The 27,215-nt window shown below is 36.0% G+C and overlaps 1 protein-coding gene and 1 non-coding gene across 5 annotated transcripts in view; both read right to left on the bottom strand.

Annotated features, from left to right (window-relative positions):
- ARHGAP24 (Rho GTPase activating protein 24) overlaps positions 1-27,215 on the bottom strand; it is a 674,755-nt gene that overhangs the window by 411,598 nt on the left and 235,942 nt on the right. For 2 of the 4 annotated variants that reach the window (XM_045473451.1, XM_045473448.1), the window contains exon 2: positions 14,680-14,879. In XM_045473451.1, coding sequence (XP_045329407.1) covers positions 14,680-14,859 — 180 coding nt within the window. In that variant the 5' untranslated portion in view covers positions 14,860-14,879. Of the gene's footprint in view, positions 1-14,679; positions 14,880-15,985; positions 16,004-18,341; positions 18,484-27,215 lie in introns of those variants that run through there. The other 2 variants (XM_045473450.1, XM_045473452.1) reach the window with 2 other exon arrangements.
- Positions 23,787-23,889, bottom strand: LOC123596611. Its single transcript, XR_006711771.1, has one exon. It is a non-coding gene; the product is annotated as a U6 spliceosomal RNA (small nuclear RNA).

Below are 27,215 nucleotides of genomic sequence, written 5' to 3' on the forward strand. Positions count from 1 at the left end.
TGTAGATTCAGTTCTTTATTCTAATAAACTAATTTCTCAAGATTGGCCACAGGGTAGCCCAAGTAGAAGATGTGCATCTATTTATCTGAAATATTTTTTTAGCTGTGGTAAGGGATGCCATATTACTTAAGTATTTGTGATCGTGTACTTAGAAAATAGTTAAGTAGGAATCTAGGTTCATAAAAATTAGCTGCGGATTATGCTAATACACTGAATTGATTCTGTTCATCTCTTCTATGACTATGACACAAAGAGTAACAATGAGTTAGAAGAGAAAGATACCTTAAGTTAATATATATAGGGCTTTTTATCATAAATATTTGGTAGTTTAATATGTTAAGCTATTAAAAATTATATTTGCCTAGCTAGAGCAATTAGGCAAGAAAAAGAAATGAAAAACATAGAAATGGGATAGGAAGAAGTAAAATAGTCACTATACGGAGATGACATGATACTATATATAGAAAACCCTAAAGATGCCAACAAAAAATTGTTAAAACTAATTTAAAAATTCAGTAAAATGTCAGGATACAAAATCAATATACAGAAATCTGTTGTGTTTCTATATACTAATAATGAAATATCAATATATAATGGAACATTTTATTCAGCCATAAAAAAGGATGAAATCTTGCCATTTGCAACAACATGGTAGGAGCTAGAGGGTGTAATGCTAAGTGAAATAAGTCAGTCAGAGAAAGACAAATACCATATGATTTCACACATATGTGGAATTTAAGAAGCAAAACATACAAACAAAGGGTTGATCTCTCAATCAAAAACCTCATTCTTTACTATAAAGAACAATCGGATGGTTACCAGAGGGGAGGTGGGTGGGGGGGACGGGTGAAACATGTGATGGGGATTAAGAGTACACTTATCTTGATGAACACTGAGTAATGTACAGAATAGTATCACTATATTGTACACATGAAACTAATATAACACTGTATGGTAACTATACTGGAATTAACATTAAAAACTTAATAAAAAAGAAAACTATCCTATTTATAATTGCATCAAAAATAATAATATGCCTAGGAGCAAATTAAACAAATTAGGTGAAAGACCTGGGAAAACTATAAGACATTAGTGAAAGAAACTAAAGAAGACACAAACAAATGAAAACATAGTCTGTACTCATGGATTAGAAGAGTTAATATTGTTAAAATGTCCATGCTATCAAAAGCAATCTACAGATTCAATTCAATCCCTACTAAAAGTCCAAAGGCATTTTCCACAGAAATAGAACAAACAATCCTAAAATTTGTATGGAACCACAAAAGACCCCAAGTAATCAAGCAATCTTGAGAAAGGAAAACAAAGCTGGAGGCACCACAAACCTGATTTCAAGGTCTACTACAAAGTTGTAGTCATCAAAACAGTATGGTATTGGCATACAAATAAATACATAGATCAATGTCACATGGTACAGAATCTAGAAATAAACTTACATTTATATGATTAGTTAGTTTATGTCAACTAGTTTATTTAACTAATGTCAATTAGTTTATGACAAAGGAGCCAAGAATATACAATGGGAAAGGCCAGTCTTTGCAATAAACGATGCTGGAAAACTGGACAAACACATGGGAAAGAATGAAACTGGACCACTATCTCACACTGTACACAACAATTAAACCAAAATGGATTAGAGACTTGAACATGAGATCTGAAATGATAAAAATCCTAAAGCAATAAGTTCTTTGACACAGATCTTAGTAATGATTTTTTCCATCTAACACCAAAAGCAGAAGCAACAAAAGCAAAAATAAACAAGTGGGACTACATCAAACTAAAAAGCTTCTGTATAGCAAAAGAAACCATCATCAACAAAATTATAAAGCAACCTACTCAGTGGGAGAAAATATTTAGAAATCATATATCTGATAAGGGGTTAATGTCCAAAATATACAAAGAACTCAACTCAATAATCCAAAGAGAGATAGGGAGGGAGACAAACAAACAAACAAAAATGATTTGAAAAATGCCCTATTTGAAAAATGGGCAGAGATCTAAATAGACATTTTCCTTAAAACATACAGAGAGCCAACAGGTACATGGAAAGATGCTCAACATCACTAATCATCAGAAAATACAAATCAAAACTATAAGATATCACATCACACCTGTCAGAACAGCTAATATCAAAAAACAAAAGATAACAAGTGTTGGTGAGGATGTAGAGAAAAGGAGACCCTTGTGCTCTGTTGGCGGGGAAGTAAATTGGTGCAGCCACTCTGCAAAACAGCACTGAGGTTCCTCAAAAAGTTAAAAATAGAGCTACCATATTATCCAGAAATTCCACTTATGGATATTTATCAATAAAAAAACCAAAAACATTCAAAAATATATATGCATCCCCTTGTTCACTGGAACATCATTTACAATAGCCAAGATATGGGAAAAAAATCATCAATGCATGAATGGATAAAGAAAATGTGATACATAGATATAAATACATATCACACATACACAGTGGCATGTGATTCAGTCATAGAAAGAATAAAAAGAATAATATGCTAAGTGAAATAAATTAGGCAGGGACAGACAAATAGTGTATGATCTCACTTATATGGGGAATCTAAAACAAATTAAAAAAAAATAAGTTAATAGATACAAAGACCAGATTAGTGGCTGCCAGATGTTGGGGGTGGCAGGGTGGGAGAAATGAGTAAAGGAGGTCAAAGGGTACAAACATCCCCCCTCCAAAATCATATTTTTGTATATGACAAGTTATCTGACTCATAAATGGAACAGAATATTGTTTCAAATTAATAATCATAAGAAGTCAGACACATGAAGGACTCTAACAATGTCCAGAATTATTAGTTAATAAAGGAATGTTAGTTCCACTTATCTGGGAGAAAAAAGTATATGCATTTTATTTATAAGTTGTGACTTAAAAATTGTGAAAGTATGACAGAAGTTTTCTATAATAGGGTGTTGAGTAGGAATTATCCTGTTGTCCCAGACTGATTTGGGGGATCTAAAACCAGAAATAAAGAAAGATGCATTTCTCTTCTAACAGATACAATAAGAAAGGAAAGAATGCAACCCCAATCAGATACCACTGTGGCCAGCACCACTACCTGTCTTCCTCTTCCTGCCTAAGGAAAGATGTCTGGTGGGGGGAAGCCATAAGCTCCTCAAGGCAAACAAGAAACTCCAGGAAAATCCCTAGCAACTGGGGAGATTGGCAGCTTGTTCCTCACTCTGTAATGTGCTTAGGCTGTTCTGAACCTATCCACAAGTAAAGGACAAAAGAATTGCAGGGCAGAGAAAATTGTGTGACAATGTAAAGGAGTCTGTAGTACTACATTTGTCATGTCAGCCATACCCGAATATCCAGTAATTTAAGTTTAACCAGGGAAGGCAGGACACCTGGTAATGAGGTCCTGGCAGCAAGAAGCTATGGGTGTAATGCTCATTCTGAGACCTGAAGGCTGAAAAACGAGGACAAGATATTTCCCTATCTCCAACATCCTGGGCAGTCAAGATGCTCATAAATAACCATGAATTTAGCCAGAGAAGCAGGAGCAACCATCATAGTCCCCCTACAATAATAGGTTCCTAGAGATACATTTGTCCTTGCTCTCTCTTCCCCTCTGCCAGTCCTCAATACTAGAGACCTCAGAAAGGAAAGAGTATCCATTTCGTGGCCCTCTCAAACACAGAGACACACAGAATATACACACGTTCTCTCTCTCCTGTCTCTCCTTACCTTCGCTGCCCTATCTCTCAGTGCTGCAGAGACAGGAAAACAGAGGCACACTGTGCTTCTTCCCTACTTAAAATACCCTGTCAAGACTGGCAAGTGCCGAGATGGAGTGTAGAGAGACATAGATGAGATTTAAGCCAGGCATGAAGCTTGAGTTTTAAATTAAATTGAAAGGTAATCATTAAAAATGACTGGCACAGTTTCTCAAAAGGTTAAACAGTGAAGTTATCATATAACCCATCAATTTCACTTCTGAATACATAACCAAGAGAAATGAAAACATACAAAACTTGTCCACACAAAAACTTGTACACGAGTATTCATAGCAGCATTACTCATAACAGCCTCAAAGTGAAAACAAACCAAATGTCCATCAAGTGAAGAATGGATAAACAAAATGTAGCATATTGAAATAATGGAATATTATTCAGCCCTATAAAGAAATGAAGTACTTGGGGCGCCTGGGTGGCGCAGTCGGTTAAGCGTCCGACTTCAGCCAGGTCACGATCTCGCGGTCCGTGAGTTCGAGCCCCGCGTCAGGCTCTGGGCTGATGGCTCAGAGCCTGGAGCCTGTTTCCGATTCTGTGTCTCCCTCTCTCTCTGCCCCTCCCCCATTCATGCTCTGTCTCTCTCTGTCCCAAAAATAAATAAACATTGAAAAAAAAATTAAAAAAAAAAAAAAGAAATGAAGTACTGATATATCCTAGACATTGATAAACCTTGAAAATATTATGCTAAGGAAAGGAAGCCAAAATTCAGAAAATGAGAATAACAATTCATGCACCTGGCATTGTTTCCTTGTAAAAGTGGTCAAAACATGTTGTAAAGTATAATTTATATAGTTTACAATTGATAAATATTCACTGAATGAATGAACATATGGTAATAGTGCTAGAAAAATGGAGAACAGCTGGATCTAGGCAAGATAAAGCTTAAGAAGAAAGGACAGGAAGATTGAGTGCCCAAAAGAAACTTAGGAAAGAATAACTAGCAAATGGCTGTGAAATAACTTCATACATCCGGGGAAGAAAAAGTAGCCTTTTAAAATACATTTCTCTTAAATAAACGTTGAAAAAAAATTTTTTTAAAAAGGGGCGCCATGGTGGCGCAGTCGGTTAAGCGTCCGACTTCAGCCAGGTCACGATCTCGCGGTCTGGGAGTTCGAGCCCTTCGTCGGGCTCTGGGCTGATGGCTCAGAGCCTGGAGCCTGTTTCAGATTCTGTGTCTCCCTCTCTCTTTGCCCCTCCCCCGTTCATGCTCTGTCTCTCTCTGTCCCAAAAATAAATAAACGTTGAAAAATAATTTAAAATACATTTCTCTGAGCACTAAAAATGTAAATGTTCAAATGACATTTTCACCTATTCATTTTTTCCCTAAATTTTCTTCTCCACTAATTGAGATGATGGAAATATGCCTAGGTTTATGCTAATGAGCTAATCCACATAGGGACTATCGGGTTCCATATATTGAATTGCATCGCAAATACAAAAGCCTTCAGTCAATATGATTAAATGTTAAAAGCATAACTCAAGGGATTCAACTCCAGTAATTCTCAAACTGGTGTTGAGGAATAAGTGTTGTACATGAGATAAGAAAAGCAGGACTGTCTCTCTCTGGGGTGGTCCAGTTCTGTGAAGAAAATCATTCAAGTCTCCTTAGCTGTCATAATCATTTAGATAAGCTCTAGAGGAGCCCAAAAAGTAACTTAAATAAAAAAAAAGACATACTACAAAGGTGAGCATTGTTTTTTGAGAATTTTCCATGTGAGTTCAGTGTTTTGATAACATAGGTGACAAGCAAAAACAAGTTGTCTTCTGCTCTGAAGTTAGCATTACTTACATGGGCTGATCATCTATTATTTTCTTCATTATTCAACTAACAAGGAATATATTGTAGATCCTGACTTCTAAACTGCCTTGTCAGGTTATCTTGATAGTCAAAGATGGTAAAAATGATGATGATAATGATAACGATGATACCAACAACTTAATATTTACCGAGAGTTTAATATGTAGTCAGGTAATGTATAAGTATTCTAGAAACATCATCTCCTGTATGCAAACAACTGCTCTGTGAGATAGGTTTTATTACTTACATTTAACTGATGAGTAACTTAGTCAAGTAAGTAAAAAAAAAAATTACCCAAGGCTTATAGCTACTGATGGAGTCTTACATGACCTGAGGCAGTCTGGCACTAAAACCTACAAAACAACTGGGTTCAGCTGCTTTCCAGGGAAACACCCATACTGAACAAGGTCAATTCTGGAGAAAATTATGAGGATGAAATCTCATATACTGTGTTCCCACTGGCTACCATGTCCCACCCATCCATCTCTATGATTGCCCAAGACGTTATCTGCTGCTCGTCACTCCAAGTGCCCTTTCCAGCAGCAACAGATTTTTCAATCCTTTCTACTATGAAGGAAAAAAAAAAGTGACCTGATGGGCATGCCCACAATTTATGCTTAGGTTATAATGGATGATAGAAGGTCAAGCGTTTAACTGTAGCATAGTTGCTTGTCCATCATTTTTCCAGAGAATATGTCATAATACAAAATAGCCAATTATAGGAACCCAAGACAGCTGTAGAACTGTCTGAGAAGGACTTTTTGGTTAGGTGAGCATTTTGGATTCCTTCACAATGAGCTTCACCTAGAATGAGTCCTATGTGCACTGTTTAGCTCTAAATTCAATAAAGAAGGAAAAGAGGCACATAAAAGTAAGGGAAATGTAAGGTCCCAAGATAAAATCTACAATCCCTAACACAGCTTACTTGTCTGTGCATATGTCTCCAAATTCATCTCTCATCACTTCTTGTCTTCTTTCTTACTTGACCATCACGTATTTCCCAATAGTCTACCAAAGAGCCATGGCTTAAACTTTTATTCTGCCACATATACCACCCCAACAGCTTGTAATAAAGCTATATCATCTTCCAATTTTCAGTATATACTCTTTTGAAAAACTCTCCCTGAACCTTGAAGTGGTGATAAGTGTCCCTCCTATGGCCTCCAATGGTAAATAGTTATTATATTGTATAGCAACTGCAAAAATCTGTAACACCCACCAGAATTTAACACCGGATTCATGATGCTTAGTAGTATTCAATCACCTGTGGCAGGGACTGATAACTCCTTCTAATACTCAGTTCTCCTCTGGACAAAGCCCAGGATAAAGCTGGGCTACATGTCCAGACCTCTTTGCCATTAGGTTTGGTCATATGACTCCGTTCTAGTTAATGAAACGTGAACAGTTAATGAAATGTGAGCTATAAGAGCCACTACCACACCTGGTCCACCCAAACCTTCTATGCAATACTCCCTTTTATATTCCCTTTCTATCTGACTGGGAAGGGAATGACCCTATGGTGAGTTTGGAAGCCAAAAGTTAAAATTACAAAATCTCTGGCAGCATGGGTTTCTAAACAGTTGTTTGCAGCAGACCAAGAAGACACTTCGTCACTTACCTAGAATCTGTTTGGACTTTTACTTGAGAAAGAAACAAGTTGCTTCTTTTTAAATTCTTTTTCTTTGGGGGTGGGGGGGGAGTGTTTTTATTTAGGATTGGTTATATCACCTTTATGTTTCCTGGAAACTAGCATAATAACTACAGCACATTAGAAATTTATAAACGTGTTGAATTTTTTAAAAAAATCAAATGAATAAGTAGCATGAATATCTTAAGAAATAGATTCTCTTTTTGTCATGCTAATATAAAAACAGCTAACATGCATTTTATCCTTACTATGTGCCACTGCTTGCTAAGATCATTTATATAAATTACTTAATTCAATCCTCCTAACAATGGTATGAAATAGGTACTATTATTATCTCATTGCACAGATTAGTAAATTGAAGTTTAAATCAGCTTACTCACTAGTCAGTGTATCATAATTAGTATCTGGCTGAGTCAAGATTTAATCCAAACAGTCTGACTCAAAGTCTATATTTTAACTACTCTGAAATAGCTGTGTAGAAGTCAGCAATTAAAAAATTCTTCAACTAAAAGCAGAATAAAAAAATTTCATATTAATAACACTGTTTTGATATAATCCTTTCTAGGAATGAACTAAAATTTCCCAAAAATTTATGATGACACACAATGCCACCTTATGTGTATTTTTTTAATTTTTAAATGTTTATTTATTTTTATGCACAGACCTACAAAGTGAAATTTAAAAAGCTACACTTCATAAATACTTTTCTGAATTGTCTTAATGGGGAAATATGCACTTATTTTTATTTTATCATTCATATCTGACCGTCCAATCCGTTAGCTTTCCTCTCCAGCATCGGCCCTCTAGAACTGAGATTCTCTGAACTCAGCTGGGTCTTGACCTCAATCTGTTGTCCAAACAGGTGCAAATTTGCTGCAAAGCATTATAGTCCACTCAAGATTTTACTACCTATCACAAGTTATTTCATTAAATACTTTCATGAACATAAAAAAAATTATTTATTTTTGAGAGAGCACAAGCAGAGAGAGAGAGAGAGAGAGAGAGAATCCAAAGCAGTCTCCAGGCTCTGAGCTGTCAGCACAGAGCCTGACGCGGGGCTCAAAGTCACAAACAGCAAGATCATGACCTGAGCTGAAGTCAGACACTTAACCAACTGAGACACCCAGGTGACCCATTTTATGCATATTTTTAAATACCAAGAGATTTAGTTGCTAGGCAGAAAGTCAGTTTTAGATTTAAGGATGAAATTCAAGTTTCAAGGTTCCTAATATTGCCTTAAACACTTAATTGGGGTTTTGTCTTCTTCTAGCTCATGTATTTTAACAAACAGCAAATGCCTTAGAGATTTCTTGATTTCATTAACTTACAAGTTTCATTAAATATATAAAATTAGAGCCTGCTCTTAAATCAGTAATCAATTCTTGCACATTTAGGTTATATCCTCAGGTTATATCCTCAGGTTATATCCTCAGGTTATAATTCACTCAAAATCACTTTATTCTCTAAGTTAAGAAAATTCACTGTGATCTAATATAGTATCATCTTCATCACATCCAGGAAAAAACCCTTTCCACACAACCAGATCAATGTCTGTTTTTGAAAATCTAGACTAGATTAATTGAGTTGTGCCTGTTTGGATTTTAATCTTGTTATCAGGAGTCTCAGGCTAGCTTCTAACAATTGCTGCTTTTCAGTTTCAAATTCTAGTATCCAAAGTATGTCAAACATACTCACAAGTATGGCCAAGCTTGAAACTTCACTATTATTTAGGTAATAATATACTTCGTGATGGAAGTAAGACAGATGATTTCAAAAAAGCACTAGAATTCATCACTGGATTCAGCTGAAAAATCTATACACTGCCTTACTTTTAGAATTATAATGATCATATTCTATCTCAGACTCATCCTCTTCTGTCATGTTACAATATCTATAATTAAGGTCACAGTCATTTGTCATGATCATGAATGAAAGATGGCCAAACAGATACTGTCACAACCTCAATGTAAGTCTCCTTTAAAACCTTCTTTTCATAGCTTTTCAAAAGTCCTAAAGTTGTTCAGGGTAGATAAAAGAACTTTTTTTCAAAGGTTCTTCACACAGTATAATTTTAACTTTTTTTCCATATATAAGTAGGACTTAATTTCAAATATAAAAAAGAAAAACATTACCTAAAAACTAGAAATATGTAGTACTATAAATGCTTACAATGATTATGGATATATTAATTTATTTTTTTAATTTGCTATATACATTTTTCCATGCTTCTGTTGCTGTTTGGAAACAACCAAAATTAACTTTATTTTTTGAGAATGACTTTTTTTTTAAGTAATGTCTACACCCAACATAGGGCTCAGACTCATGAGCTCGAGATCAAGAGGTGCATACTGTATCAACTAAGCCAGCCAGATACACGTACACACCCTCAACTTTATTTTTTAAATCTGTTCTGAATAAAATCTGTAAGTGCAGACACTGTAGAAAATGATTTTGGGAGAAAATTTTGAACTAAACAAACTGAAGTTTCTCCACTTTTACAAATGATGGGATATTAAGGATTTCAGTTTGACTTATTTTAAATACAAAATAGTTATATCTTGAGGTATGCCTCTAATTTATTGCCTGGAGAACCATGGTTAAAGCTCGAAAGTCTTTTTTTTTTTTTTACTTAAAAAAATTTTTAACGTTTATTTATTTTTGAGAAGAGAGAGATAGAGCATGAGCAAGGGAAGAGACAGAAAGAGGGAGACACAGAATCTGAAACAGGCTCTAGGCTCTGAGCTGTCAGCACAGAGCCCGACACAGGGCTTGAACTCACAGACCGTGAGATCAGGACCTCAGCGGAAGTTGGACACTCAACTGACTGAGCCACCCAGGTGCCCCAAGGCTTGAAAGTCTTATTTACAAATTAGGTACTGTCACCAGAGAAAGAACTTATAGGTATTTTTATCTTTTGCTTAAAAAGAAAATACAAGAACAGTGGCAGTGAGACTTTCTAAATTCTCAAACCTGTGCAGGTTGTAGAATATTTAAAAGACAAGGAGCAATTTGAATAAGAACATAAGATACCAATAGTAGGTTCAAATAATTAAATGTATAATGCACTAACTCAGATATATTAGGTTCTAGTGGAGATCAAAGTTGATGGTACCAATAGGAGAAAAACCTAATTGAAAAAATTATATTCATTAACAGAGGTATGCAACAGAGTAGGTATTATGGAATGAATTATGTCCCCCTGAAATTCACATATTGAAGCCTACCCTCCCCCCATGTACCTGTACTTGGAGATAATTAAAGTTAAATGATATCATAAAGGTAGGGCTCTGATCCAATAGGTCTCTTGTCCTTAAAGAGAAGAGATACCAGAGTTCTCTATCCTTCTGTACACAAGGCAACAGGTGTGTGAGGAAACAGATGGAAAGCAGCTATCTCCAAGCTGGGAACAGAGGCTTCACCAGAGACCAACCTTGATCTTGGTCTTCTAGCCTCCCGAACTGTGAGAAAATACATTTTTGTTGCATAAGCCACCCAGGACATGGCATTTTGTTATGGCAGCCAGAGCAGACAAATACATTTCTTAAAAACGACTACCATTATTCCTTTCTAACAGATTAATGCAGTTTTACAACTTGAGTAGCATAGGTGTTCTAGAAATAGCTCCCATAGTGTGCCAGAGAATTGGTCTCTTTGTACAACATATACATCCCTTTATGTTGTCACCTCCTATCACTCGAACCCCATTTCCTGTCATTTCACAACCCTAACAATATGGAGTTATCTATAAATGTGACTCTATGTCTTTCCTCTGCTCTGAGTTCCTTTCCTCCATTTATCTACCTGGAGAACTCCCACCAACCTTCAGCACCCCAGGTAAGGGTCACCTCTTGCTTTGTGCCACTTTCCTCAACTCTTCTGCACAGCATCATCACTCATTTCTCGGCATTAATTGTATCTGTGTCTTCAGAACATCTAGTGTTTACATGATAGCCTGTCCCAATTATAATTTTGCATATCTGTTCCCCCCAACAGATGTGTAGTTTTTAATAGTAAGGATAATACGGAGTTTTACTCTCTTTATTGAAAATGGAAGAGAAGAAACTCAGTAAAAGTTTTATTAAAATAAATTGAAAACCTTTGCCTAGGACAGGAGAAACACACATTTCAAGGGTGTTAATACTCTCATTTTAGAAATGCCTTTTAAGAGAGAGAAAAACAAATCCAGTTTAAGTTTATTGAACATTTTTAGCTGGTTACGAATACTTAAAAGGGTGAATTTTTCATTTCATTAGTGACGTTCCCTCCAGTAATAACAAAATAACCCTCATCAAACTATATGAAGGCCAAGGGCATTCCTATGCTTGAAAGCACCAATATTGAAAATAAACAACCAAGAAGTAGTTCTGATTGAAAGCAAATCTAAAGAAAAGTTAAGGATTTGTGAGCAGGCAAAAAGCAAAGCTGAAGGAACACTGGATCAAGAGCAAGAAAATCCGTTTTTGTTCCTCATCTGCCAGTCATTAACAATATCCCATGACCAATACAAACAACATATTACGCTCACATGCACAAACACACACACACACACACACACACACACTTCATCTGTAAAAGGGGGGCATTTATAACAACTAAATCTTTTCCAGTTTTAACATTTTTCAAGATGTTTAATTATTCTTCATTGAGGTGATTAATTCTTTAAAAAGATTTCTTTAATGTGATTTAAACTTTGTTGTTATGAAGTGATTATGATTTGATATATTACGTTCTGCTTTTAGGCAAATATATGGTCCTTTAACATTACTAAGGGCCTTCTGATACAGAAATTGCCAGTTTTTAATCTGATTCTTTGTGTATGTATTTGAACATTAGTGTAAAAAATTTAAAAAGCACAAAGTCAAAATTCCTGGTTCTTGAACTGCTATGAAAGATGATATATAATTAATAAGTCAAAGTTATTTACCCCAAAGTTTGACTTCTCTATTAACAAATGATATTTGTAAAGAAAAATTAAGAAACTTTTTTAAGGGAAATAATAGCCTATATTTGCTTTGTATAAGCATCAGTACTTTCTCATCAATACAACTCTCATTTGTTGATTTTAGTTATTATAAGCTTAAAAACATCAGTATTATAATGATATCAAAACACAACTTAGAAATATTATGAATTAAAGTGATTTTTATTTTGAGGCAGATTTTCATTTGAATTAATCAGAATGTTTTGCATTTTCTTATTTATATTTCCAATTTGCTAGCAAAATAACTACACTGCACTGAAGACCATCTGTGACTGTGTGGACCTTCTGGAAATTACACAGAGATATGACACAGCATAGCCAAGGCTGTATGATAATATCCTCTTTGAAGAGTTTAGGGCAGAGTTCCTCAAACTGGGGTTCCTTTGCATATTCTCTAACATCCTCCAGTTCTCAGATTTTAGAAACATTGAGCTTGAGCTTGATCCATTCTATCCCATGTTCATTGTTAGAAGGTCCACTAAGTTCACCAAAGTGTCAGAACATTTGTTTGATCTTCTTTCACATTTTCATTCACTCAACTCCTGAATCTTCTGCTCCCCTTATCCCCCATTTAGGTTCTGGATGCTGCATAATTAATCATTTAATCTGTACCCATTCTGGCCACACTATGCCAGGAATAAGACTCAGTGGGATAAAACATTGGCTCTTACTCATACTTCCATTTTATTCCATATCAAAGTCCCCATATTAGATCCTCCATATTCTGTTTTCTCACATTAACCTGATCCCTTTCTCTGAGTTTGATAAAAATTATTTTATTTTTTTTAATGTTTATTTATTTATTTTGAAAGAGAGAGGGCAGAGAGGGAGGGAGAAAGAATCCCAAGTAGGCTCCGGGATGTCAGCACAGAGCCTGATGCAGAGCTCAGTCTCACGAACCATGAAATCATGACTTGAGCTGGAACCGAGAGTCTAATGCTTAACTGACTGAGCCATCCAGGTGCCCCAATAAAGATGATTTTATATTTAAGACAATGCCATAATGTGAATACTATACAGTATAAAACAAGGTACAATGAGACAAGAACCCTGGAAAATAGGATAAGAGACAAAAGACTCTACTGCTTTATAAGCCTCTGATGTCCCTATGACCTTGGTCACATTGCTTCATATCACTAAGCCACAATTTCTCCATCTGTAGTGATAATCCCCACATTCCACACTGGTTTGCTATGACAAATGCAATAACTGGTATGGAAATGCACTATAATATAAATATATCGTATATTTATATATTATATTTTATATATTATATAAATTCTCTATAATGTAAATATTCTTATTTAAGTATCTAATAATATATAATCATATATATATATCATATATATATGGATATATATATGGATATATATATATCATATATATATGGATATATATATGGATATATATATATATATATATATATATATATATATATACACACACACATACATACACAAAGTTTTCAGTCTAATTCCTGGCCCTGGTAAATAAATGCTTAAAATATAGTAGCAATTTTAAAACATGTTTATAGTATGTGCACTTGTTGCTATTTCTTATAATTCAACTAGACAAATGAAACCTTTGCAAAATTACAAGGTCTGAGAATATAAAATACTAAAGAGGAGCCCCGATCCAAATTAAGTTCTTGAACTTTAACACAAGAAAAATAGCTTCAAAAACATACTGTTAGGGATGTTTATGTCATCTAATCCACAATATTTCTTCCATTTATATATCCTATAGATATAAATGAAGGGAAAACACACGGGAGATACTTCAGTTTGTAGCTCCTTCCATCAATTGATGATCACAGCTAAGAAAGCTTATTGTAGCTACAGGAAGAGCTGGAGATTTTTCCTTTCTCTCATTGCAGCCTAGAGACTTGTGGCTGAGAAAATGATAAGTAAATAAGTAAATACAAGACCACTAAGGAACCACAAAAAGACACAGGAACTACCCCCAGAAGAGTATATTGTGTATGATGATTGGATGTATCAGCATTGTTCCATTTAGCACCATATCCATATTTTATGTGAGTGAAGGTGGAAGGAAGCTCCCAGGGAATTGATACCAAAGGTGTCTCAAAAATTACTGAAAGTCATGTTTATAGTTTTCCTTCAATTCTGTGCTTTTAACTTATTTTTAAGAAAAGGAAAGATGTTTTGGCTGCCATATATATAGTCTAGCAGATGTTCATTAAAAATTCTTGTAAAGTAAGTATGCCCGAAGGACTCAGGCATTCTGTTCCAGCTTAGTAAAAGTCAAAATTAATATTAGACAAGTATAATTTGCCTCTTGGCCTCAATTAGCAAGTTCATCATCTTAAACCAAAGTAAACAATGAGAAAAGGTATGAAAGATGCCAATGAACTGAAAGAGGAGGGAAATTGGGTTGACCTCAGACTCCATCAGTTTCTAACAAACCTTCTACTTCTTGGATTGCTTATGACCAGAGTGCTTTTTATTTTGTCCTACTTACCAAGGGCTTTGTTTCATCTTCATCTTTGAAATAGTAGAGCTGATCTCCCTTGAGCACAAACCAGCGAGTATGCCAAGTCTTGACAAAGCCTCCTTGCTTCCTCAGCCACCCACACTTCATGGCATTATTCCGCCCTTGGCCTTGTTGGGGGTTCTCGGTGGAGTCATTGTTCTCCTCCATTATCAAGCTGATGAACTTTCCTATTTAGCAAATAGAAAGAAAGAAAGAAAGAAAGAAAGAAAGAAAGAAAGAAAGAAAGAAAGAAAGAAAGAAAGAAGAGAGAAAGAAAGAAAGAAAGAAAGAAAGAAAGAAAGAAAGAAAGAGAAAATTAGGTATTCTGATATGTTCAATTCCCTCTAAAATTACTTCTGTCCCTTAAAAAAAAAAGCAGGAAGAGTGAAAAACGCATATCAACTCATTTGCCAGATTTCTAGAGGCAAACCACAGACCTGACAACAATATGCTTGGAGAAACCTTGGGGAAAGTTTATTGTATCTTCCTTTAAGGAACAAGTCAGCTGGGTGATAATATTCCTTTTTTCCTAAGTAGAACTAAAGAATGGGTAAGTTCTACAGGTAGTGTGTTAAGAAGCAAGTTTTGAAAATAAACAAAAACCCCAGCAAAAACACAATTCTCATGATAATGAGACTCTGTGTCTGGCGTGCACTGATTGTGTCCTGCTTATGCAGGCCTGTGATTATCTGAGCAAACACTAGACCAACACATGTTAAAGTTTAAAGAGACTATTTTTAAAACCTCAATGGAAGACATTTGTTCTACATATGTGAAAATTTCTCAAGATGTATCTGTCCCCCATTCTCCCAAAGTATCCCCTTGAAGTTTCTTTGGCTGGTCAGGAATTAGTGCAGCTGAAAAATTCTAGGTGGAAAAAAAACCTGCTTGGACAGTTGAGTTTCCTTCAACTCCAGGAGTGGGTGGTGCACTCCAGCTGCATGAGGAAGAACATTTCAAGGTTATGTGTGAAGGAGTATAGTGTCATACACACTCTATATGGCAAGAAAATGAGTTTATCGTGGAAGAAATATTAATCCACAGGTGAGAAGTTAACTACCACAGTAACAACAGAGGAGGTGGCTTTCTGGGAAAGCTGCGGACAAGTAGTCAAGAATATGACGTTTTCCTATCCTAAAAGTGTCCTGAAAATTCTTGCTAATGTTTATTTCTAAGCACTTTTCTCAGGAAATGAGAAGTCCAGTCTTTACCCTGTGTCTTTGAGGAAGATGTAAGAATACAGATTAATTAATAAAACATGGAATATTCCTGTTTGTCATATTCATGCACAGACCTCTTTTTTCTGCTTGATTTCAGAAGACAAGTTGTCCTTCTGTGTAGCCTTTATTTTCACCACTAATTTTTCACTTGATTTGTATGTACAGAATCTTGGTTATAAATTCCATATAGTTTTCATTGTCAGTCTTTGGTCATTTACATTTCTTCCTTAAAGGTCTAGGGTCAAACTCCACATTGGGGCTCTAGGTTTTCTTGAATTTTGTCCTGCTATTCTGGTTGCAGGGATGAAGCAAAACTTTGGTTCTAATTCTTATTTTGATCATTTCAACCATCATAGTAGTTTTGTCTCTTCCACTGGCATGCATTGCAATCTATCTCCATCTTTGCTTTTAAGCTTCAATGAGGTCGCTTAACTACCATCAGTCTCATTCAGTACCCACTTTTCCCTTTCTTATACTGAAATACCCTCTTCGTTAACAGCCCTCATCTCTGCAAAACATCTCAAAGCTTCCTTTGCTCTATAGGGCATTCCCATGAGAGAAGCCATTTAGTGCAGGAAACATTCTCCCATCTTGTGTGTGCCTGTGTGTGTGCAGACTGGATCACGCCTGATGCTTCATGTTTGTTATGCCCTTAGGACAGGAATTTTCACTTCTTTTTTCTTTCAGAGTACTTCAGCTAGTATAAAGAGCCAAGTAAACCTCATTCTAAATGAACAATAAATGCTGTAACATAATTTAGATAATAAGCATGCTTATTTAGACCACTCTAAATCATCTTTTTTGGCTTCCTAGTATTTAAACTGTTCACATCTACACAACTTGCTATTTCATCATCATCCATTTATTCTTTGACCAAATATCTTAACTTATAAAGTTGAATAAGACCTTAAAACAAACATTCCAACATATGCACACACATGCAGACATACACAAATATTTCTAATTCATTGCACAAAACAAATTTTTTTCAGGCTCTTTTTTTCCCTTTCATCTCATATTCATGTTTTCTATTAAATTTGAAAAATCCCTGTTAACATGCTTCAAGGTAGTTAGTAACCTACCATTAGTAACATAAAAAATACAAGCGCCTAATTCTGCCTTTGTTACCATTAATATCTGAATAAAAAATGTGTGCACATTAGAACATGGTTCATGATTCCCCTGCCTCAGTCTTTTATAAATCCAGTGAAATCAATAACAGTATCACCCACTGAACTCCTGGCTAGAATATGTTTTCATGACTTCAGAATCATCAGAAAGTCTTTTAATAGTACTGGTTGTAACAATTCACTGAAACACGAATGAAAGCAGATTGTATCATATTCCAGAGAAAATAATACCATGACTATTGTTGGATGAGTAAAATTAAGTTTTACTAAAGTAACCATGAGTTTTAGAGAGAAGTTTTTATATTCTACAGAAATTAGAAGGTTCAAATTCTACCCTTCATCTTTAAAATGAGGATGCTGTATTGGATCATTTCTAACTATGGTCCCAGAGAAATTTCAGCACTCTGAAATCTACCATCTCTGTAATTCCATAAGCATATAGACACCAGATATCATCAACACCTAGTACAATGTCTGACATATGGCGAAGTCAATCAATGTTTGCTGGATTCATAAATTTTGTAATAGGTTTGGTGCTAGATATCTAAAAGTGAACATGATCGCCCCCTGAAATCTGATCCTGCCCAAAACCTGATCTTAATAAGTGGTACCATGATACTCCCAGTTAAGGAAGGGAGGTAGGAAGAAAGAAAAGAAAAGAAAAAGAAAAGTGATCATTTTTGATTCTTGACTTTTCCTCATCCTGAATTTCAGAAAATTATATACCTTCCCCAAATATTTCAGATCCATCCAATTGGCTCCATGTCCACTCCCACCCCGTGATCCAAGCCAACATTGTCTTTGATTAGGGGATTCTAATGGCTCTCTGAATGGTCTCATTGTGTCCATTTTGAACCACAAATGCAAACATATGCTCACACATATTTCATTCTCCACAAAAAAAGCCAAAATGAGCTTTTAAAACTTTAAATCAGCTAATGATTTTCTACTTTAAAATTTTTAATTGGCTCTCATTGTACTTATTTTACAATTTGCAGTCCTAACCATGACTTGTAAGGCTCTGAATCATTTGGTACCTGTTTACTAATTAATCTGATCCCATGCCACCTCCTCTTCATTTCTGCCACTCCAATTCACACGCGCGCGCGCACACACACACACACACACACACACACACACAAGCTCTGATGCAAGCAACCGCACGAGTTCTGGAAATACCCAAGCCCTTTTATGCCTTGAGTCTTGATACTTGCTGATCTCTGCCTATGCTACTCTGCCCCAATGCTCTTTACATGCCCGACCCCTTCTCATTCGTTAAGTCTCAGCTTTAAAAATTTACCCTTTTCAACAAACAGTAATCATCCAGGGCATCAGTTCTCCTGTTGTTATTCTCTACCACTGAACTCTGACCTTCATCTTCCTGAAACTTAACTAGGTTGTTATTTCTTTAGGTGTTTATTGCCGGTCATCCTTCCAGGAGACCATAAGCTTCACAAGGTCAAGGACTTGCTTTTCCTCACTACAATACACCCAGTGCTTTTAAGAGCGCTTATTTGGTATCCAGGAAACAATTGTTGAATCAATGAATAAGCTATGTGACAACCACAATAGAATTCTTACAAATAATACTTTGGGGTTTTTTAATTACATGTAATGCCTTACAGAAGATTGTATACTTTAAGACTGTACACTGTGACTTTTTTCCATTGACATAAAAGACTTCAATTAGCATGAAAATTGTACTTAAACACAATGTCAAAATCATCAAACTAAAATGAACTTGAAACTGCCCTTCATGAAGAAATATAACATTCAAAATTTACACTTTTTAGCCTTGGCAGGAAATACATGTCATCAATTGTGGTTTAGCATGAAGAAAAATACAGTTTACTTAAATTCTCAGAGAATGATTTAACTGAATTTCCACTGGGAAAGTGCTTTCACTGTGGTCAGGACACAGTAGTTGGGTAGTACAGGAGATTACAAAATAGAACTATCAACTTCAGTGTTTAGCAAACCAATATAAAAATGACAACACAACAATACGATAAATAAATGGTTATTCAAACCAAAAAACAGAATTGAGAATTTAACTGATATTTTCATATCAATCTTAGGAAAAAGCCTTAGTGATGACTACTATACCATGATGGAGCTTAGAAAGTTCCCATCATGTGATGATGGAACAGTAGCTTTGAATTATTTTCCAGGAGTGGAAACTGGTTTGTGTATCATTTTTGCAATCACATGGGTTAGGAACCCAACAGTATTACATGGTGCAATCAGAGATGAAATTCACACTCCTAACAGACTTTTCCAGAAGTCAACAGCCACACACGTAAGTATGCATATATGTGACTTCATGTAACAGAAAAAATATAAATAAGCACATAAACAAAGATGTGTATAATATGCCATATGCTATAAAGTTGCAGCGTGTGTGAATTTACCTACATGACTACACATATTCAGCAAACACAAGAGAATGACAAAGGAGGGAGCTAGAGAGAAAGGGGAGGGAGAGAGAACAACTTTAGTAGCATGACATTCCATGACACAGCCTCCATCACATTCAATGAACACATGCTCCCAGGTCAAATTGGGAGGGGCATTCTTGCGGCCAGGATCGGTGCCCTTGGCCCCCAGTGGCGGCAAGTATTTCACTGTGCAAATGCGATCCCAGAGTTTCAGAGTACACACGATTTCACACCACATGGTGCCTCAACGCAAACAGCTACTCCAGTTGTTCAATCAAAGAACAACGATTTGTTCTATTGCTAGGGGAGAAAACAGAAATAAAACTGGCAGATTTGGGAAAATGCTGCAATTTGTGAGAGATTTATGCGACTTTCAAGAGTAATTTCGTTCACATCAAACTGTCCTTTTTGGGGTTGACATTAGAACCTGACTCCTTTGCAAAATGAATGTGATTGCACTGTATACCATATATAACCACAGATAGCCAATATTTATCTAAATTCTAAACTTTATTTTTTTAAAGCTGCTTTGTAGCTGTTGCTAACATGCTGGTTTGTCAAGAGGTAGTACATTTTATTGGGCTGTATATCTAAATGCTAGCATACGGCCATTCTATAGGTAATGGCTCACACGACAAGGATATACACACAGAATGAAATAGCATATGTGCATACATAAGTGCATGCATATCCATATGTGTGTGTGTGTGTGTGTGTGTGTGTGTGTGTGTGTGTGTGGCTATATATATACATTGTTGTGTGTTGTCTCTAGAGAAGAAAATCAAAAAAGGTAAAATATTTACCGACATTTTTCTCTCATTTTTAAAATATTAAATTCTATGCCACTAGAAGACATGTAAACATATTCCTGCAGACCTAACTTCGATGAAGCAAAGAAAATAAAAAAGCTCTGACATAGGATGTTCACTAAAAAACTTGATCATGGTATATGTCACAACCTATGAAGTTATCAATTTATTTCTGTTTTTATTATTTCCCAGAATATTTCTTCAATAACTGTAATTATCTACCTGATTTAAAACTTAAAACTCTTTTTAATATTCTAAATATTTAAATAATTTCAGACTTCGCATTTCTCTCTCCCTCTCTGTCTCTCTGTCTCTATCTTTTTCTCTCTCTGAGCAGACATCAGGGAAAGACCACATGAGCATGTAGTGAAAAAGTGGTCTTCAGCAAACCAGGAAGAGATTCTTACCAGAGCCTGACCAAGCTGGCACCTTAATCTCAAACTTCCAGACTCCAGAACTATGAGAAAATAAATTTCTGTTGTTTAAGCCACCTAATCAATGGTACTTTATTATGTTGGCCAGGGCAGATTAAGACAGTGTACATTTAAGAGCACCTGGGTGGCCCATTCGGTTAAGCTTCTAACTCTTGATTTTGGCTCAGGTCATGATCTCACGGTTTGGTTCATGAATTCAAGCCCTCTGTTGGCCTCTACACTGACAACACAGAGCCTACTTGGGATTCTCTCTCTCTCTGTCTCTGTCTCTCTCTCTCTCTTTTTCAAAATAAACAAACTTTTTTAAAAAGACAGTGTAGGGGTACCTGTGTGGCTCAGTCAGTTAAGCCTCTGACTTTGGCTCAGGTCATGATCTCACGCTTTGTGAGTTCGAACCCCGCATTGGACTCTATGCTGACAGCGCAGAGCCTGGAGCCTGCTTCCAGTTCTGTGTCTCCCTCTCTCTCTGCCCCTCCCCTACTCATGCTCTCTCTCTCTCCCTCTCTCTCTCCCTCTCTCTCTCCCTGTCTCTCAAAAATAAAGATTAAAAAATTTTTAAAAAGACAATGTATATATGTAAAATGTAAATTATATGTATAAGAAAAACTTTAAAGAATTAAATCTTAGCAGCTTGTTGTGAGGTAAGTGAGGTAACCGCTAATGAAAGGGAACTAGTGAGGGAAAAATAGTTTACTCTCTGTCCCTCGCTCTTCACCACACCACCTCTTCACTTGAAGAATGAATCAAACTGTGGTGCCTATAAGGGAATTGGCACACTAAACCCAAGAATGCAGGGGATCTAGTGTAGATAGTTTTAGCTCCAACATAAATTCCAGGAACCTAAATCTGTTCTTAGGAAGCAATTTCTTCAAACAGTCTTGAGTCTTCACAAATGGTTGTCCTCACTGCCTGGACTTCATGGTTAACCTTTATCCATCCTTCAGTCCTCTACAAAGGCTTCCCTGCAGACACTACCATCCCCGATCTGGACATTCCCTTTCCATGGGTTCCAATATCACTGGGAACAACCTTTCTCATATGTGGGCCATATGCTTACTACTTTTCAGTCTTTTACACTGTAACCCATTGTAGATATGGGCTCCCTGAAACCCCCAGACTAACTGCATATACTGAGTACTCAAAGGTTTATTGAATAAATGTAAATAAATGAAGGATTATATAAATGGACAAAAACATCCGTCTTTGGAGAGTACTAGAATGGGCCCCAGAGACCTCAAGGTTCCCCAGAGTACAGTGCAAAAATCCTAAAACATTTCATGTTTACTAAACACCAGTACAAAGACTTCAGTCCAAATTATTCCATCTAAATCTAACCCTTTAAGCTTTTAGTAGCTTAAAGCTAAACTGAACCTCAGAAGCTATTGAGCAAAGAAAACTTTCATTTCTATCACTGGATGCTACCCTTAATCATAACTTGAGTTAAAATAAAGAAACATTGCTTCTTCAGATTCATGAGTTTATGTGTATAGAAGACAGATAAATTTAATAAAGTATGACAGTTATGAACATGAAGTTTAAAACAGTTACTGGGGGGCACCTGGGGGGCTCAGTCAGTTGGGCATCCGACTTCGGCTCAGGTCATGATCTCACACTTCATGAGTTCGAGCCCTGCGTCAGGCTCCATGCTGACACCTTGGAGCCTGGAGCCTGCTTCAGATTCTGTGTCTCCCTCTCTCTTTGCCCCTCCCCCACTTGTGTTCTGTTTCTCAAAAATGAATCAACGTTAAAAACATTTTTTAAACATTCACTGGAAGAGCATACCTGAGGGAACTTTAATAGTAATAATTTTGTAAATGTGCAGTTATTTTCCTGAGGAAACACTAAACATATTATTCCTTGATTCATTTGAAATTAAATTGTCCAAAACATCAGAGAATAGAAAATTATGTACATATTGGGATGCAACAGAAATATCCATCCACATTTTATATTTTAAGCTTCAATATTTCCATATTCATTTGGTAAGAAACCAAAATGATTTAATAGGATGAACCATTAAAAAAACATTTTAAGTATTTCTTTTCTTTTCATTGTATGTCTAATGTTTCATACTCCATAGAGAGAATCTGCTCACTCTTAAGGAGGTTTTAAACTAGATAGGGAGTAAGTATTTTTGTATATACTTAGATGTGTTCCCCACCACCACATCACTATTTGAGGGATAAATGAAGAAGAAAATCATTGGAATTCCCAATGTTGATAACCTGAGTAGAAACAAAAATCAAATCAAAAAAAATATTTTATCATCAATGGGATTAAGAGAGAAATGACAGATACATGGCAACTATCTTGCCACTCTTCAAGCTCATGGAAGACATTATTAACTAATCCCAGTCCTCTTCCCTATGGAACCTACAATCACCCCCAGAGGCCTTCTCAACACAACCCTGTGGACAGTCACAACCAATCAATCATTCATGAAAGGGAGAAGGGGTGTCTTTATTACTTCAATTCTATAAACAAACCAAGAACTGAAGGTATCCCTCTAACATAAAATAGAAATTCAGGTGCTTTGTAAGAGAGAATGACATTTGAAATTTTTTTTTAATGTTTATTTATTTTTAAGAAAGAGAGCAGTAGCAGGGGGAGGGGCAGAGAGAGACAGAGACACAGAATCCGAAGCAGACTCCAGGCTGAGAGCTGTCAGCACAGAGCCCAATGTGGGCGGGGCTTGAACTCATGAACTGTGAGATCATGACCTGAGCCAAAGTCAGACACCCAACCGACTGAGCCAACAGAGAATGACATTTGAAATGGGAAAAGAAGAGAAACCCAACTTCTTCTACCTTCTTTTTTTTTTTTTTTTCAATTGAGGTATAATTGACATAACGTTATATTAGTCTTAGGTGTACAATGTAATGATTCAATATTCATATATACTCCAAAATAATCACCACAGCAAGTCCAGTTAACATCCATCACCATGCACAGTTACAAAAAATGTGTTTCTTTTTTGATGAGAACTATCAGAATCCAAACTCCTAGCTATTTTTAATATGCAATGCAGTATTATGAACTATGGTCACCATGCTGTACATTACATAAAAACATGGAACGTGCCACGAATTTGTATGTCTATCTTCGCACAGAGACCATGTTATCTTCTCTGTATTGCCCCAATATTAGTATATGTACTCCTGAAGCAAACATAGAAATCAACCTTTTTTAATGGAAAGACCTAATAGCTCACAGAGAGCTCTAACACAGCAACTATTGTATCATATGGCCACAAAGAATGAAGAAAACAGATCTTAAGTAGGGAAAAAGCAATAGAAGTGGATGTTCCTATTTTATATTAATTATTCCAATCTATGACTAGACCTTTAAAAATAGGATCAGAAAGCTTCTTTTATAAACATCTCAATTTTTAAGCTTTTGTGCTTCCCTTCCCTCCCTCGCTCATAGCTCATTAGTAAAACTTTGTTTTGGAAAGCTGTCTCAAAGGAACAAAGAGGTTGTCCACACCTAACTCTGAAAAGTAATGTGGGAACAATGGCAGCAATGAAGGAGGGCTTTTGTACACAGTGGGAAGAATGGGAAGAGCCAGGCCAAAGCAAGTGGAATGTTGAGCAAGATAGTCAGGCTTAGGGGCAGGGGTGCAGGGAGGGTACTTTCTCAGCTGGGTCCTCTCCACAATCGGGAAATAACTTCAGGATTTATCATTTATAAAGCTCCTCCATCTCTGTCCCCTGATGGTCACCTTTTTAAGCTTAGATAAAAGCTTGTATAAAATACTACTTTTAATGTCAGATTCCTTTCTTTAGTGAGTCCAACCCCAAAAAATCAGATACGTTGTCGATTATATTATCATTTCAAGGGTCTCTAAGGCGCAAGCTTTTTATTCAACCACACTTCAAAGAAAATACTTTAACAAGTAGGTAACTTTGGCTGAGATAGTAATTTGTCTACAAGGAAGTCTCAGGTTTTCTTCAAGTGCAAGCCTTGCGGTACTTAATGATTTCCAATCAGGACCGTTTCTTCTTTGTCAATTAATCCTGTGGGGTGAACATCATCAGCCTTGCTTTATAAGCTCTGGAAAATTACTAGGTACTCTGAGTATATAAATCTTGTCCTAATCACTGAACCACAGTTGCTCTCCCAATGGTTTATTACACTGAAGTACTGACAATACAATTTTTTCATTAGAATTTGAAGAAAGTGGACGGATGTCACCATGAAAAAAAAAAAAAAGCTCACTGCTCTTCTACTTAATCCAGACTCATTCACATTATAGTGGACTTTGATGTGTTAAACTTTGATCTTGGATGAGGTATCATTATTCTCATATAATCTGAACACATTTTAGTTCTTCAAAATATCTAATTAATTTACACTCTAGTTTGAAACTTAGCTTTACCACACCTGAATATTGTAATTAGCAGTTCAGTGAAAATAACTAAATCCTAAACATAAAAAGCCATTTAAAAAAAATAGGAAGCTGGGGTGGATCAGCAAAAAAAAAAAAAAAAAAAAAAAAAAGAGGTTAGAGTGGGAGAGAGAGCCAAAGCATAAGAGACTCTTAAAAACTGAGAACAAACTGAGGGTTGATGGGGAGTGGGAGGGAGGGGTGGGTAGGTGATGGGCATTGAAGAGGGCATCTATCTTTTGGGATGAGCACTGGGTGTTGTATGGAAACTAATGTGACAATAAATTTCATGTATTAAAAAAAAAGGAAGCATGGCAGGACATATGTTATTTGGAACATCCTGAAGCCTATCTTTGGGGAAATGTCTCTCCCTCATGCCATGTTGTTTCAGTCTGTAGTACCATCCCACTGCCACTGGGTGTGCCTGGATATGATTATACAGGCTTCCTAAGCTCTCCGAAAACAGTGACCAGCCCAGGGAGTGGGCACGTGACTGAAGCAGTGCCAAGTGGAGTCCTTCCTCAGGACAGTTATAGAGAAACTGGAAGGATGAGCATGTGAGGCTAACAGCATTCATCTCCCCTGCTCTGTAAAGAAAAGCTGTCTTCAAAATGATGCTGTGCAGAGACAAGCAGATGTGAGCAAAGAATTGAAAGAGTCCCAGAATACCCATCCTAGTTCTATGTCTTGAGGTCCTGGCCTTTGTGTATCTGCCTTTGGTTCTATGAGATATGTCTTACTCTTCCCAGCAAAGTGAGCAAACAAATTCTTGTTTACTCAATCTAGTTTGAGTTGGATTTACTCACTTGCCACCTAGAAACCAAGGAAAAATACGTAATGAAAATACTTCTGGGAAAATTCTCTTTAAAATAATAAAAAATCTAGGTTTATAACACATAGAGATTCCCCTACCTTGTATCATACACAAAAATTAACTCAAGATGAATATTAGGCCTAAATTTAAAAGCAAAACTTTGAGAAGAAAACATAGAATAAATTCACAACCTGGAGAAAGAAAGTGATTTTTAAGAAGGATACAGAAAACAATAACCATAACAATTTGTAATTTTGATTTTATTAAAAGAAAAAAACATCTGCTCATCAAAAGATATAATTAAGAAAATGAATAGGCAATTTAGACAGTCAAGAAATACTTGCAAAACATAGGTCTGTGCTGAAACACCTATATCTATAGTATACAAAGGGTTCCTACGACTCAATAGTAAAAACACAAAAAGTTAAGAAATGGGAAAAAATTAAATAGACACTTCACAAAAGAAGATATACAAATGTGCAAAAGTGTCATGAAAAAGTCCCAGCACCATTAGAAATCAGAGAAATCTATATTAAAATCACAATGAGATACCATTACATGAATAGTTAAGTGGCCAAAGTTAAAAACAGACTGAACACCACCAAATGTTGGTGAGGATATCGAGCAACTGGAATTTTCATACATTGCTGTTGAAAATATAAATGGAAAACCACTTTGATAAAAGGTTTGGCAATTTCTCACAAAATTAAACATAATCCTACCTATGATAAGCAGTTGCAATTGTAGATGTTTAACCAAGAGAAATGGAATTCATATGTTCACAAAAATATCTGTACAAAAATGTTCATAAAGTTTTATTTATATTTTCCCCAAATAGATATAACCCAAACGATGCTCATCAACAAGTGAGTGGATGAACAAACTGTGGCATAACCAGTTATAACTACTCTTTAGCAATAGCAAGAATCAAACTGTACATATACAGTAAAACCTTGGATTGCAAGTAAATTGTTCTGTGAATATTGGGCAAGATGAGCAAACATTTCTAATAAATGTTACTTTATTTTATTTATTTTTTAATGTTTATTTATTTTTGAGAAAGATAGACAGAGCACAGACGAAAGGCAGAGAGAGACAGAATCTGAAGCAGGCTCCAGGCTCTAAGCTGTCATCACAGAGCCTGATGCAGGGCTCGAACTCATGAACTGCGAAATCATGACCTGAGCTGACATAAGACATTCAACCAACTGAACCACCCAGGTACCCCCCCCACACACACACTTTTTAATAAACTTTAACTTGATAAATGAGTGATGTCTTACAATACAAGT

The sequence above is a fragment of the Leopardus geoffroyi genome, chromosome B1 (genome assembly GCF_018350155.1).
Source record: "Leopardus geoffroyi isolate Oge1 chromosome B1, O.geoffroyi_Oge1_pat1.0, whole genome shotgun sequence".
Taxonomy (NCBI): domain Eukaryota; kingdom Metazoa; phylum Chordata; class Mammalia; order Carnivora; family Felidae; genus Leopardus; species Leopardus geoffroyi.